The 14708-nt window shown below is 41.7% G+C and overlaps 1 protein-coding gene and 1 long non-coding RNA gene across 9 annotated transcripts in view; one reads left to right on the top strand and one right to left on the bottom strand.

The window, feature by feature from the left end:
• Window positions 1-13492, top strand: part of EXPH5 (exophilin 5) — an 86908-nt gene extending 73416 nt beyond the window's left edge. For all 6 annotated transcript variants that reach the window (XM_053310963.1, XM_053310964.1, XM_053310965.1 and 3 more), the window contains one exon: window positions 7341-13492. In XM_053310963.1, the coding sequence (XP_053166938.1) occupies window positions 7341-12298 (4958 nt within the window). In that variant the 3' untranslated portion in view covers window positions 12299-13492. The remainder of the gene's footprint in view (window positions 1-7340) is intronic.
• Window positions 1-14708, bottom strand: part of LOC128351441 (uncharacterized) — a 54701-nt gene that overhangs the window by 8711 nt on the left and 31282 nt on the right. Inside the window, exons 3-5 of one of the 3 annotated variants that reach the window (XR_008319775.1) lie at window positions 9060-9197; window positions 8759-8951; window positions 7560-8044 (exon numbers count right to left, since the gene is read on the bottom strand). This is a non-coding gene — a long non-coding RNA (uncharacterized LOC128351441). Of the gene's footprint in view, window positions 1-7559; window positions 8045-8758; window positions 8952-9059; window positions 9198-14708 lie in introns of those variants that run through there. The other 2 variants (XR_008319774.1, XR_008319773.1) reach the window with 2 other exon arrangements.

Below are 14708 nucleotides of genomic sequence, written 5' to 3'. Positions count from 1 at the left end.
AGTCATCAAGTGATGGACATGAATATGTAAAACAGCGCTTCATTTTTAAAAAGGGGATAAGGTGGGAGAATATTACAACATGCTTTAAAAAAATTTAAATGCCAAATTTGGGGTTTATGAAACTTTCTAGAGTCATGCAGGTGCATGCAAATATTCAATAAACCGTCATTTAGTATCCCCAAGTGTGAAGGAACTCTTTATAAGTTGCTTTCACTGCATACTAGATAGTTTGAATGCCTCAGTGCACTGGGCTCATATTTAATGTTTAACCTAATATACAACTTGTTTACAGGCTTGGAGATTCCAAGTTCTTGGGAAATGAACATTGCCCTATATATTCCAAGCTTTTGGGAAATGTGCATTGGCCATTGCTATAACTCATTAACCCATCTATTATTTCTCAGGGCCAAATAAAACCATTTCCCCCCTTACCATTCGATTCAATAATCTGCATTGTATAACCTCCCCAGCTCAGTAGTACTGAGATATGTTTTCAACTGTCAAGTCTTGCAATTGGGTCCATCTAGCTCATTATTGTCCAAACCAAGGCTGCACAACTTTGGCCCGAAGATGTGAGACTACAACTCCCCCACTGTGACTGGGAATAATGGGAGTTGCAGTCCAAAAGCATCTCGAGGGCTGAAGTTGTACAGCCCTGGCGTATACTAGGCGTGTTTGCATGGCCACCAGCAGGGTAGGAGAAGCATCTAGCCTGTGTAGGAAAGCCAGGCATGCTCCCAGTTTGGGTAATGTTCTTGCAAACATTAAGGGAAGAGGCGGGGAGAAGGATCATGTAAAAGGCACCTGGGACGAGTAGGACGAGGGTCCTACCCAGATTCTGTCCCCAATTGTGTGTGCGGTTTTTTTTACCATGGTAGGAGGAGTGGGGAGGAGGAGAGGAGAGCTGGCCGATGGGAGGAGGGATGGTCTACTGGTAGCAAGCATGAATTGCTCCTGTTGCTAAGAAGGGCCCACCCTAGTTTGCATTTGAATGGGATACTCTGTGCATGGGCACCATAAGATATTCCCCTTAGGGGATGGGGCCTCTCTGGGAAGAACATCTGCATGCTTGCATGCAGAAGGTTCCAAGTTCCCCTCCATGGCATCTCCAAGATCGGGCTGAGAGAGACTCCTGCCTGCAATCTTGGAGAATCCACTGCCAGCCTGTGTAGACAATTCTGAGCTAGATGGACCAATGGTCTGGTTCTATATATGTTAACTTCCTTTGTCCCTAAAAGCCATCCTACCTAGCTGATCACACACAATCATTCTCCCTGACTCCTACCTTAATGTTTCCAATTACATAAATGGAAATTGGGAATGTGCCTGGCTCTCCTACCCTGCCAGGGGCCATGTGAACAAACCTACTGAACAGAACAAGCAGACACTTTCCTAGCCCCACCTGGAGATGCCAGGGATTGAACCTGGAAACTTCTACATGCAACGTAGATGATCTACCTCTTAAGAACATCCCTACTGGATCAGGTCCAAGGCCTATCTAGTCCAGCACCTTCTGCATGCAAAGCAGATGCTACGGCCTCTTCCCCAAATTATTCTAAATGGAAAAACTGAAAACAGTATAAACTACCTAGTGTCCTTGTCTGAATGTTACAATACCCAGAAAACTGTCTCAGTACTAAAAGAAAAATACTAATATCAAGGGTTATCAAAATGGTACAGGCATTATTACAGGGAAATAGCTGTTTCTGTTCACCTTTTTAAAAAAAATACAGACTAGTTGTGCATTCCTGCACGGGTGCTTTTCAGCAAGGGAGTGCACAGCTGCCACCTACAAAAGCAAAAAATATCCTCCAACAAAAAGTTCATAAAATGATCCAGGCGTGGCAGGGAAGAAGGCTGTGTCTCTTGTGACTAATAGCATTACAAACAAAATCCAATAGCAATAATGAGTGTTTATAAAGTGCCTTAGTTCATGAGCTTCACATATATTAACTCAGGCAGCTCAGGATTATTATCCCCATATTGCAGATGGGAGAGTGGATTAGGCATCCTATGAATCCATGGTAGTGGTGAGATCTGAACTGGGGTCTCCTTGTTCATACTTAAGCTCTTTGCTCCTATATTACATTAACTCTGTGGGTGGGTGACATGTATGGCGGCATCTGAGATTTGCACGAGGAACCGAAGTCCTGGGAGCGCATGCTCCCTTCCCATCCTTGCTTGAGCCTCTATTTCCTGTATAGATTCCGATATGCCAAGATTGGTCATGGTGTCCAAATCCATCAGCCTTGAAGTATCCTGCCCTACTTCCATCAGGGAACCCAATATTTGTAACTGAGAACTGAAGTAAGTTATAGATGTCGGGTTCCCTTATGGAAGATGGGCAGAATATGCCAAGGCTGGCCGTGACATTGACTTCCACCAGTCTCATCATGTCAGTACCTACTCTGGAAGTAGAGGCTTGCTCAGGCATGTGCTCCTGGGGTTACAGGTCCTCACATGAGCCTCAGGTGCCACTGTACGTATGAATCTGCCCTATAGGTGTCCGTGACGTTTGCCATGATCCTTAGAGGCACTTTCTTCAGAGAAGTGATTCACCAATCTTGGGTCTTCAAGCAAACAAAAAATTAAAATGTCCTGCTTTCTAGCTGATATTTAAGTGAACAGGGCCAATTGCAACTGCATTTCTAGCAGATAAAGGCTTTCTTTAGTGTTTTATGTGGACCTTGAATGGGGACCTAGAAGTATTTTTAGGCAGGAGGGGGAACAGATTGTATGTCTATTTTTGTTCTCTCCACCACCATAAGAGACTTGAGTAACGTTTGGCTTCTGATATTTTTCTCATGCTGAGATTTATTTTTTGTGTCTTTAGCATGTGTTGGGGGCCTACCTTACTTCCCTCTGATCTGTAGACAGCACAATTTACCCAGCACTGTCTGAGGCCAGAACAGCTATTTATTTAATCAGCTAGGAACATGGGAAGCTGCTGTATACCAAGTTGGACCATTGGTCGATCCAGCTTAGTATTGTCTACCCAGACTGGCAGTGGCTTCTCCAAGTCTCTCTCAGCCCTGTCTTGGAGATGCCAGGGAGGGAACTTGGAACCTAGATGCTCTTCCCAAAGCAGCCCCATCCCCTAAGGGAATATCTTACAGGGCTCACATGCAGGATTAAGCTCAGTGGAACTTAATTTTATGTATAGGACTGGGCAGTTAAATTATAAGCCTGTTCTGTTCCAAAAGATGAGGACAAGCTACACATTCTTGCTCTGAGAGGAGGATAGAAAAACAGTTTGGGGAGCTGCTACCATGTCGCAGCTGAAGTGGCCCCTCCCACCCTCCCCCAAATGTCACCCATTCCTGCCCATTTTTTACTGGGAGAATAGATTTAATGAGAGTTCATTTTACTCCAAACACCAACTAGGTAAAGAGGAAGTTTACTGAATGATAGCAAACTGTTATTACCATTGCAATTTATGATTGGTTGATTGATTGATAAAGTGCCATCAAGTCGGTGTTGACTCTTAGCAACCACATAGATAGATTCTCTCCAGGATGATCTGTCTTCAACTTGGCCTTTAAGGTAGTGGTGCATTCATTGCTGTCGCAATCGATTCCATCCACCTTGCTGCTGGTCATCCTCTTCTTCTCTTTCTTTCAACGTTTCCCAGCATTATGAACTTCTCAAGGGAGCTGGATCTTCACATAATGTGTCCGAAGTATGATAATTTGAGCCTGGTCATTTGTGCCTCAAGTGAAAATTCTGGATTGATTTGCTCTATGATCCATTTGTTTGTTTTCCTGGTTGTCCATGGTATTCTCAAAAGTCTTCTCCCGCACCAAAGTTCAAAAGTACCAATGCTTTTTCTATCTTGCCTCTTTAAAGTCCAGTTTTGCATCCATAGAGTGTCACTGGAAAAACCACTGTCCGAACGATTCTAATCTTTGTAGATGTAGACATGTCATGTAATCTAAATATCCTTCCCAAGGCCTTCATTGCAACCCTACCAAGTGCTAGTCTGTGGTGTATTTCTTGACTGCTTGATCCTTTACTGTTGACGCTCGATCCTAAAAGGCAGAAATATCCACCTCTTCAGTGTCTTCATTATCAATTCTGAGGCTAGTTGCTGTACCCGTTGTCATTAGTCTTCTTTACATTTAGTCGTAGTCCCATTTTTTCACTGTGCTCCTTGACTTCCATTACTAGAGCTTGCAGATCATCCGCATTCTCAGCTATCAGAGTGGTGTCATCAGCGTAGCGCAGGTTATTCATGTTTCTTCCTCCAACTTTAAAGCCACACTCATCTTCTTCCAATCCAGCTTCTCTCAGTATATGTTCAGCATATAACCTCAATAAAGAAGGAGAAAGTATACAGCCTTGTCTTATTCCTTTGCCGATCTGGAACCAGTCTGTTTCACCATGTTCCGTCTGGACTGTGGCTTCTTGTCCTGTGTATAGGTTTCTCATGAGAAATGACATGTTCTGGAACCATTTTCCTAAAGATACTCCACAAGTTCACATGGTTGCCACAATTGAAGGTTCCTGTTCCTCGGCCTTTTCTGAAACCAGCTTGAACATCCAGCATTTCCCTTTCCACGTAGGGCTCTAATCTAATGATCCTGAGCATTATTTTGCTAGCATGGGAAATAAAGGATATTCTGCAATAGTATGAGCAATCTGTTAAGTCTCCTTTCTTTGGCATGGGTATGTAGACTGATGTCTTCCAATCTGTTGGCCACTGTGTAATTCTCCAAATTTGCTGGCAGTTTGGTTAGAGCCTTGACTGATTCTTCTTCTGTTGCTTGCCATATTTCTGTAGCTATTCCATCAATTCCTGTAGCCTTCCAACTTGGTAATGACTGGAGTGCTGATATAACTTCATCTTCCCGTACTAGAGGTTCTTGCAAGTAGGGGATATCTTCTAGAGTATCTTGGATGTTGATGTCCCTGCTGTACAGATTTTCAGTATACTCCTTCCATCTCTGTTTGATCTTCTGTGAATCAGTTACTATCTGTCCTTTGGCATCCCTTAACATACCAATTTGAGGTTGGAACCTCCCTCTGAGTTCAGAGATTTTTTGGAAAACCTGCCTAGTTTTTCCTGTGTCTGTTTCCATCCTCAAAGTCTTTACAGCTGTCATTGTAGTACTGCTCCTTGTCTCTTCTAACAGCTTTCTGAAATTCCCTATTAAATTCTTTCCTGAGGTCTTTATCTTTCTTGACTTTGGCTTCTCTCCTCTTCTTGGCAATTGCCAATGTCTGTTCTGACATCCATTTTCCTTCCTTCTGTTTCTTGGTCTTTGGCAGTTTCTTTTCATATTCATCCTTAACAACTTCTTTGATTTCATCCCACAATTCCTCTGGTTCCCTATCAATGAGGTTCAAAACATCAAAGCAGTTCCTGATGTTCTCCTTGAAAGTGGTGGTTACATTCTCAAGATCATATCGTGGCAGCTGGATAGCTTTGTTTTTCCACTTTAGCTTGACTTGGAACTTGCACATGAGCAGTTCATGATCGATTCCACAATTCCCCCCGCCCCCCATGTTTTGCTGTTATAACTGAACTCTTCCACCTCCTTGCACCTATCATGTAATCAGTTTGATTTCTGAGTACTCCATCTGGTGATGTCCATGTGTATAGGTGCCGCTTTGGTTGTTTGAAGAATGTGTTAGCAATGAAGAGATCACTGGCTTGGCAGAAACTAATAAGTCGTTCTGCTTCATTTCTGTTTCCTCGGCCATATAGGCCGACTGTGTTTTCCTCCTTACCTTTTCCAACTTTGGCATTCCATTCTCCAATCACCAGCATCACATCTTGCTTGCATGTTCTCTAAATTTCAGACTGAACTTGAGCATAAAACTCATCAACTTCCTCCTCTTCTGCGTCAGTTGTTGAGGCATAGACTTGAAGAACTGTCATGTTAGGTTGTCCAAGAAATCTAATTGATATTAGTCGGTCACTGATCGCATTTTACCCAAGTGCTGTCATTGCTACCCTGTTTCCCCGAAAGTAAGACCTACCCCGAAAGTAAGACCTAGCAGTAATTTCTGATGTACCGCTAATTGCCCTAGTGCATTTTGGGGGGCTAAAATTAATATAAGACACTGTCTTATTTTCGGGGAAACACGGTATATCCTTCCTGATTATGAAAGCAACACCATTCATTCTTTGTTTTTTGTGTCCTGAGTAGTAAACAGTATGATTTTCTGACTGAAAGTATAATTCACTGATGCCCAAGATGTCAATCTGTAGTCGATTCATTTCATCTTTCAGGTGTCAAGCTTTCCCATATTCATGCTTCTTACGTCCCACGTTCCCATTGTAATTCTGTCTTTGCAGCTTCAGATTTTCTTTTCCCACACGGCAACATCAGCTGCTAGACGTCCAAAAGGCTTTAGTCTAACCGCCTCAACACCATCAGTACTCTGAGAGATCCTCAGCTCTTCCTCAGTAGCATGTTGAGTACCATCCGACCCGAGGGGCCCATCATCCAGCACTACATCGACAGTCATTCCATTTTGTCTATCCATGTAGTATTCTTGGCAAAATATAGGAGTGGTTTACCATTGCCTTCTCCGCACAGTATGAAATGATGTCTTTGTCATTGTCACTGAAGTGATCATCCACTTCCAGCTACTGGGAGTATACCTCCCAGCGTACTTCGCTCATCCTTCCCAGGAACACTCCACCACCACCATGATGGGGCAGCATAGCAGGACTTGGGGAGGACTGCAATTTATAGAAGTGACTAAAATCCTGACTATTCAAGTGCTAGTGCTTCTGAAGAGTTCCAGATTAATGCTGCAACGGTGCTTGTGTGTGCATGCGAATTTCAGCAACCTCCCCTCCCTCCAGAAGCCTTCTGTGTTACCCAAAAATATGTTCTCAAGGCCTGCACAACCCTCCGGGACATATTTTTGGGTACTACACAGTGCTTCCAGGGGAAGGGGAAGTCATTGAAGTTTGCCCCTGCTACTAAGCCAGCAGTGGAGTTGAATGGTTTGGACTTTTCAGAAGTAGCAGTCCTTCTTCCGTTGCACCAGTGCTTCATTAGTCAGGATGTCAGCCAGTGTGTTTTGGGAAGAGATCCAGAAGCCACCTTGCACATTCTGTTATGGAAAGGGGTGATATAGATGTTTGCTGGATTTGAACATTATAAATATTTGGCCACAGAGACAATTGTTCAGTATGAATAAGTTTGTCTGCAACTTCAAGCATTTTGAATGGTCAATCTGCTATGATGTGGGGTAGACCTCACAAAAATTTGAGGATAGTCCCCACAAAGATTTTGTGGGATAAATGAAAAGTTGGTTGTTCCTGCCAAATATCAGAAAATATAAATATATTTATTTTTGTCTTCTCCCCCCCCCCCCCCTAGTTCTGGGCAATCTGGATGACCAACTGGCACGGGAACAAGCTCAAGATTCTGTGAACAGGAAGACTCCCACTGACTATGGCTCTAGAGCACCAGACACCAATCAACACTCCACTATTACTAGACCAACATTTCTTGGAAGAGTACAGAGAAATGACCGGAGCATGTTTTTGTCAGATGGAACAAGGACACTGAGAGCCAGAGAAGAACACAAAACTCCTGTCAGACCAAGGATGTTTTATGATACATATTTTAAAAGGCACCATGCAGAAGACTATGCTTACTGGGATGTTGGGTCTGGGTCTACTACCTTGAAGAGAGGGCACTCCACACGTTCTCTTGGACAATGCTCAGAAGGTTCCCTTGGATATTCCTCAGCAACACCCAGCAATGGATTTGGGCACAAGGACTTCATGTATACAGATAACGTTAGCAGGAGTTATTCTTTGTCTTGTCTTGCAAGGCGCCAGTCGTTGGGATCTGCTGACCAGCTTTCCATAGTTGGCCTACAACATCCTTCAGCAATGGAAGGCAACGGAAGATTCACACAAAGGAACTGTCGCCTCTATCCAAGGCGGACTCCCCTGTCTTCTGTCGTATGGAATGCACCACAGTCTTCTGAACATCCACAATATCCAGAGAGCCTTCTTAGGACACGGTCGTTAATGGAATTTGGCCCAGCTGTTGAAGATACATATCCTTGTGCTCTGCAGGAGAATACAAGATATGAATTTTACCGCTCAAAAGTCAATTACAGAAGAACATTATCAAATACCAATTATTCTAGTGGGGTCAGTTTCGCTGACAAACGTCCAGATCCTCTGCGTTTTGATAATCAGGATAATTATGCATTGCATCAATGGGAAAGGAATATTCCCAGACCCCACTACAGATATCCACCACTGCATGGTAGGATGAATCTGTCCCGCAAGAGTTTTCCTTGTGAAAGATTAGGGCAGCCGCTTTTTAGGCCTGATGGCCACCAGTATTACAATGATGAAGTCTTTTTTGCCTCAGATGCCAATTTTGAAAGTAACCCAGCTAATCTAAATGACTACCAAAGTCCCTATGCAAAAAACATTAGTTTATGGCAACGTGAGAGTGATGCACAGAACCATGTCTTGGGATACACAAGGAGCATGAATCGTTCAGAAGATGCAACAGCCAGATTATTTTCAAGGCATGCAAAAGGCATGCATAACTGTCCAATGTATAATTCAACGGCTGCTTTGCCATTTGTCAAAGCAAGTGTTTCCAATGAGCCTGGTTTATCAGTTTCAAAGGACAGGACAGAATATGCAGTTCAGAAACAAAATCTATTAGTTGGGGCTGGACAAATCTCCTCGAAGCCTTTGGTTATGCACACTCAGACTAAGCAGAACTTTAAAACATTTGCCTCAGATGATATTAAGGGTACTGACCAGTCAGGTAGCGTGGGCAGTGGAGATGCAAAAGAAGGGACATTTGAACCAGTTTCTCAGCAAATAGATTCAAATAGTCCAACAGAACCTTCGATAGCTCCTTCTAAGAACTCTTCTGTAACTGTCCCACAGAATAACGTGCTTCTTAAACCACCACTCCCATCGGGCTCAGAAAGGCAAGCCAAATCAACTTCTAAAAGAGAAATTGAAAAAATGCATTCATCAAGCATTCGCAACAGAAATGGGCAACAAAATGAAGGTGATTGTGCCACAAACTACTGTGATCAAATGTCTCTCCCACCTTCTGTTACTGGTAACTGCACAAGGGCGCCAATTCCTCAAAGTCTGCAGCAAGAAGAGCATCAGTCAGAAAGCTTGAGAGCATTGGGGCACAATAAGAAGTGCAAGAATATTTCTGCTCCTGATTCCAGCAGAGGCCCTGAAATATTTACAGATGAGCAGTTACCAGAACCTTGCACTGAAAAGTTCAGCAGACGGAACAGCTTTGTTAGACATGCCACCACCACCAAAATCACTGGCTCTCCAAGTAACAGCCCTCCCAAATCCCCTATGATATATTACAACTTACCTAGAAAATCAGCCAGTATTGATGGTAGTGTTTTATTGGAAAAACCTATGTCTTCCGCTAAAAGACCCATTAAAAACCTAATTGCTATGGGGAATAATTTTGACAGGCATATATCAAATAGACTTGAAAACCTTTATTCAAATCGAGATAAATTATCCTGTGTAAGTCCAGCCAGTTCTTCCTTAAATCCATCACCAAAAGAAAACACTCCACAAATTAGAGACTGCCATTTGCTGTCAACCCAAGATCCTAGGCACAGAAGTACTACTGATGTAATTTCCAGTAAATCAGGAAAAGGGACAATGATAGGTTCTCCAGAGAAATCTGAAGCTCCTGTATTTTCTGATTGTGAGGAAACCGATGAGGGAAATCCTTTACAGCAGTACAAAACTACTAGTAAGCTTACAGTTAGCATTGAGGAAGATAATGTCCAATACCATGAGCTGATTTCCGTTTATTATACCTTACCACGGAAACAATCTAGAACATTGTGGAGTCTCTTTCTAGATGATACCAAGAACACAGATTCTTCCCTACCCTTAGAAAATTATCGAGCTCCTCAAAAGAAATATGAAGTTCGCATTGGTTTAGCAAGTGTTGCTTTTCCTTCCAGCTTAGAGAGAGAAGAAAAAGCAGGTTCTCCTGGCAAAATGCCGGTCACTCATGGTATGCCACAGAACTCAGAAATTCCAGATGATCCTGATAAAGGAGGTCCTGATGTCATAAGTCCTACCACGGAGAGAGCAAGTGCATCTCAGGCACAAAGCACCATGTACCACAGAGGAGGACTAGGAGTTCAGACAGAAGCCCCAGTACTGGTACGTTCCAACAGGATAGCTTTAAATGACCCTCTAAGTGAACTGAAACCCAGGGTTACAGTGAATGAATCAGTTAATATCATTACCAATGCACTGGGCAAACTACATATTGGCACATGTCCTTCGCCATTGAAAGAGAGCTCTGAACGTGACAACACATTAAGCTTCAGCTCATCAAACCCTACAGACACAAAAATCCCTTTAGAGAATGTTGCTGCAGCTTCTTTTGCAATGGATGCTCAAAAGGAGAGCCTCCTGTGCTGTCAGCCATCTGCTAAAGCAACAAAGAGCAACAAGTTACATATTCTACCTTCCCGTTCAATCGGTAGCAACCAGGAAGGGAAATATGCTGCAAACCCAGCAACAGACATCCTGGAAAACTCTGCTGGAGAGAAAACTAGACAAAATGCAGAGGTCAAAGAAAGAGCACGTTATATATGTCATATTATATCAAAGAAGGGGAATGGATTGCAGCCAAGAAATAAAAGTATTAGAAGTGGCCTAGATGAAGCAGTTATTTCAGAGACCAAGGTGTGCTCAGATTTCCAGAAACAAACATTTCAGTTGGATGCAGCTTCCAAAGTTAATCTAGCTCTTCAGACAAATATCCCAGAGAGGATTGCTTTGAAGCATTCAAAAACTGAACAAGAGGAGACGCCTCAGAATTCTCTGACATATGAAGACTGCACACACTTACAGAGCTTTGAGAAAAACTCTGTAGATAACCAGAACGTTAACTCTAAAGATCAGTTCTCAAGTACCACACAGGATTTGCTTAACCGTTCAGCAACTGAAAATAAGCTTATATTGGATTGCATGAAAGATAAAGCTAGCGACATAGAAAAAAGGAAAAATAGGCCCTCAATTAAAAACAAACTGGCAGCTATGTACAAAACAAGCCGGAAGTTTTCTAGCAAGAAAAGCTTAAGTCCCAAGCCACATATAAACAGTATATTTTCACAGAATGGCGCCCCTTCTTTGGAGATCAGTGAATCTCACGGCATGTTGATTTCACCTGATGTTCCCCAGTCACTTCTGCAAACAGGTAATGAGAACCAGAATCTGAACCCTTTGCCTGATGAACTTGATAACATTGTGCTTGACCAATTAGAGAATAAGAAATCACAAATTAATGAAGGCCCTCTCTTGGTTACCAATGAAAGTAGAAGGCCTTTTGCAAACCTGTGTAACCAGAAAAGGGAGACTGGCAGTGTTAGACAAAGTGATAAAAAAACGATAAACAGCCCACAAAATCTCACAGCATTGTTTCCAGAAGAAATAGTGTCTACACTTAATATTTCCCAAGCGCGCATCAAGGCTTTAGAAAACAACAATCGCTCTGTCTTCTCCAGAATTACAGCTGCAGATCTTGGTCAAAAGAAAAAAGACATTAGTAATGTTAGTGAGTCCTCATTTTCCCAACATTCACCGGACAAAATCTCAAACCTTCTTATGAAAAATGACTCAAAGTCAAATATTTACCAACCACAAAAGGTGGTTTCACCAACAGGATACAACCATGATCAAAACATCAAGCAGTCAAACAGGCTAAATCGAAACCTACCCTGTGTTGAGCCAGTTGTGAATCTTGGCAAAATGCAACGTGAACGCCACTTTTCTGAAACATCTTATGCACGAGAACCCCTTGATCACCAGGCCTCAGGGAGCAACTTCATACGTCACAATAGTAGGTACGGTCGTAAGTTTAAATCCTATTCTGAACTGCTGTCTTGTGATGAGAATGAGAACTGGGAGCCATATAATGACAGTAACAGGACCTTTGGTTCTAGACGTGTGATGTACCCATCAATTGAATTTGGCATTTTTGGGAAAGAACAGCAACAGGCTTTCTTGGACAATATAAAGAGATCGCTTACTGAAGGACGGTTGTGGAGGCCATGTCTTTTAAAGAACCCTGGTTGTCTGAGAAAAGAAGAGAGTGGTTCTTTAAATATGTCTGAGCAGTTAACCTCAAGTTTTGCTGAGAGAAATGCATCAGCAGAAGGCTCGTCTCTAAGTGAGCCAACTGATGTCCATGGGAAAGGCCCTGTGGATTATTCAGATTCAGACTCCGACACCACTACGGATGATGAATATTATCTAGATGATGGTGATAAAGAATCAGAACTTTGAGAGGCTATAAGATGAAGAAAAAACTTTATCTAAAAGTTGCCTTGTCAGTTCTTTGGGAGTGTATAAAGTATTTGGAATTGAGAGCCTGAACAGACACATGTAACTGTGCTGATTTGACCGGCAATCTTAAATACACACATTGTTATGATCACCCTACAAATGACATAATGGTCTGGTTCACACAATCATTTGAATCTAGGTTTAATATAAATTGTCAGAATTATTGTGATTGTGTGAACCCACACCAGGGCGGGAATCTTGGATTACTCTTGAGCCATAAACCACCTTGGCAAGGGTTGACACAATCACACTAATGTCAGTAATCTACATTAAACCTAGATTCAAACTATTGTGCAAACCAGGCCAATTTGTTCTACAATGTGCAGTCTTCAAAAGTACAAGCATGGCTTGTATTATTGTCCCGCTTTCTAATTCCATCAATCCTTACCTTCCTTCTGCACCCTTTTTATGTTTTTTTTTTTTTAGCAATTTATTGGGGAAGTAAGTAAGCTAAATAGATCATTAACATGTTTTCTTGTAATTGGGAAAGCATGAATCCCATTAAAATGAGTGGGGTGGCAATGAAGAAACGTTTGGTAGCCTGCTTCCTAAGAGCATGGACAGTCAAACAATTTTAAGTCTCTCACATATCAGTACACACTTTCACTGAAACCAGCAGGACTTGAAAGTGCATCACTTTGACTGTATGTGCCCTTGTTGGTTTAAATTAACTAGTACCAACATTTTAAAAGTGGTACTAAAAACTAGTACTTTAAAAATACTTCGTTAAAGAAGTGTATGTGTGAGTTGTGTGTGTTCTTTAAATACTATATTGTTTTGGTATTGCTGTTTATTGTACATGAAATGACTAATAAACTACTTATTTATGCTCAAAGTGGTTTATACAACTGTAACTATTCTGATGGGATTTGAAAGTGCAAGGTGATATGCATTATTGTAAAAAATAGATAAATATAAATTATTTTGACAAATATTCTATGTATATTAGGCCCATGGGCCTAATAAATATAAATAGCCTTTTGTATCATAACACAAGTCTTTGAATTAAAGCTGAAATGTTTTATGAGGTTGTACTGCAAAAAGCTAAACATTCCACATCAGAAGGAATTCAGCATGCATAGCAAGTGCATGAAATAAATGTTTACATGGACATACAGTAAAATGATTATATAATTGTGGTCTCCTGTGCTTTGTATTTGGTAGCTTCTTCTTCTTCTTCTTTTGTATGTTGTGAATATTGACTTCCTTTTGAGTAATTTTGAAGCAAATTCTGCTGCTGGGAACATAGAAGATAGTATCACCAACTTTTTTTGCAGAATGCTAGATGTACAAAGAAAATGGGAACTGTAATTCAAGAGCAAAATGCCATTCTTTACTTCGGTATTTAATGGCACATAAAGGCTGGTGTAACTACTAACCCTTTTCGTATCTCCATTTTATTTTGGTATCGCTGCATATACAACAAGGCTGTTTGCATGAGCAGCCCAACCCAGGCTAGGGCAGCCCACAGAGTCGGGTTCCTAGAGTGCCCAATTCCCAGGGGAATCCCCTAATGCACCACACTCATTGTGTGGTGCATTGTGCAATTCCTGGAGGCTGGGAAAAACGGGTCCCAGCCTCCAGAGATCCTCGCTGCATGGAGCAGTGCAGATCATGTGGGCATGTAATGGTGTACCCAAGAGAACTTTACCAATCATCTGGGGTGGGGGGTAGGTCCATCCCTGCCTTCCCTGCCATTATTTTGGTTGTGTGTACAACCTCATCATTTTTTCATTTGGAAAGGCAATTTGGAGGAACTTAATGAATTCCATAATGGATCCATTCCAGGAATACTAATATTCCGTTTGATCTTCAGGCCAGTTTCTCTCAGGTTCATTTTTTGGATGTGCTGGTCAAACATTCAGCATCACAGATACATACTTTCTTAAATTAAAAAGCTAAAGATTGCAGTACTTTTCTTAGATTTGACAGTGGTCATCCCAGACACATTAGATATAATTTACTTTATGGTTTATTTTTAAGAATTAAGCGTGTGTGTGTGTGTGTGTGTGTGTGTGTTTAGAAGAATCAGACAAGTTAGACAGTATACCGTTTGAGTCATACAGCAAGTTAAAACAACATCATTTGTTGGAGAGAAGTCTTGCATTTTGATTCATGTCTATTTTCCCTCAAGGAAGAGGTTATTCTCACTTTGAAACAGGTCAGGACTGGTCTCCATAGCTTTGTTGAGAGTAAACTTTGATGAGGTGTTTAAATGCATCTTTGCATTTATTTATTTATTTATTTATTTATTTAGAAATAAATTTATTTATTTATTTTAAAAAAAATACTGGGCCTTCCAGTCCTGATCAAGACTATGGTGTGTGGGGTTAACCCGGGGTTCTCAAAT

Source organism: Hemicordylus capensis, chromosome 3, assembly GCF_027244095.1.
Source record: "Hemicordylus capensis ecotype Gifberg chromosome 3, rHemCap1.1.pri, whole genome shotgun sequence".
In the NCBI taxonomy this organism is placed as follows: domain Eukaryota; kingdom Metazoa; phylum Chordata; class Lepidosauria; order Squamata; family Cordylidae; genus Hemicordylus; species Hemicordylus capensis.
This window is presented reverse-complemented; position numbering and strand designations above follow the sequence as displayed.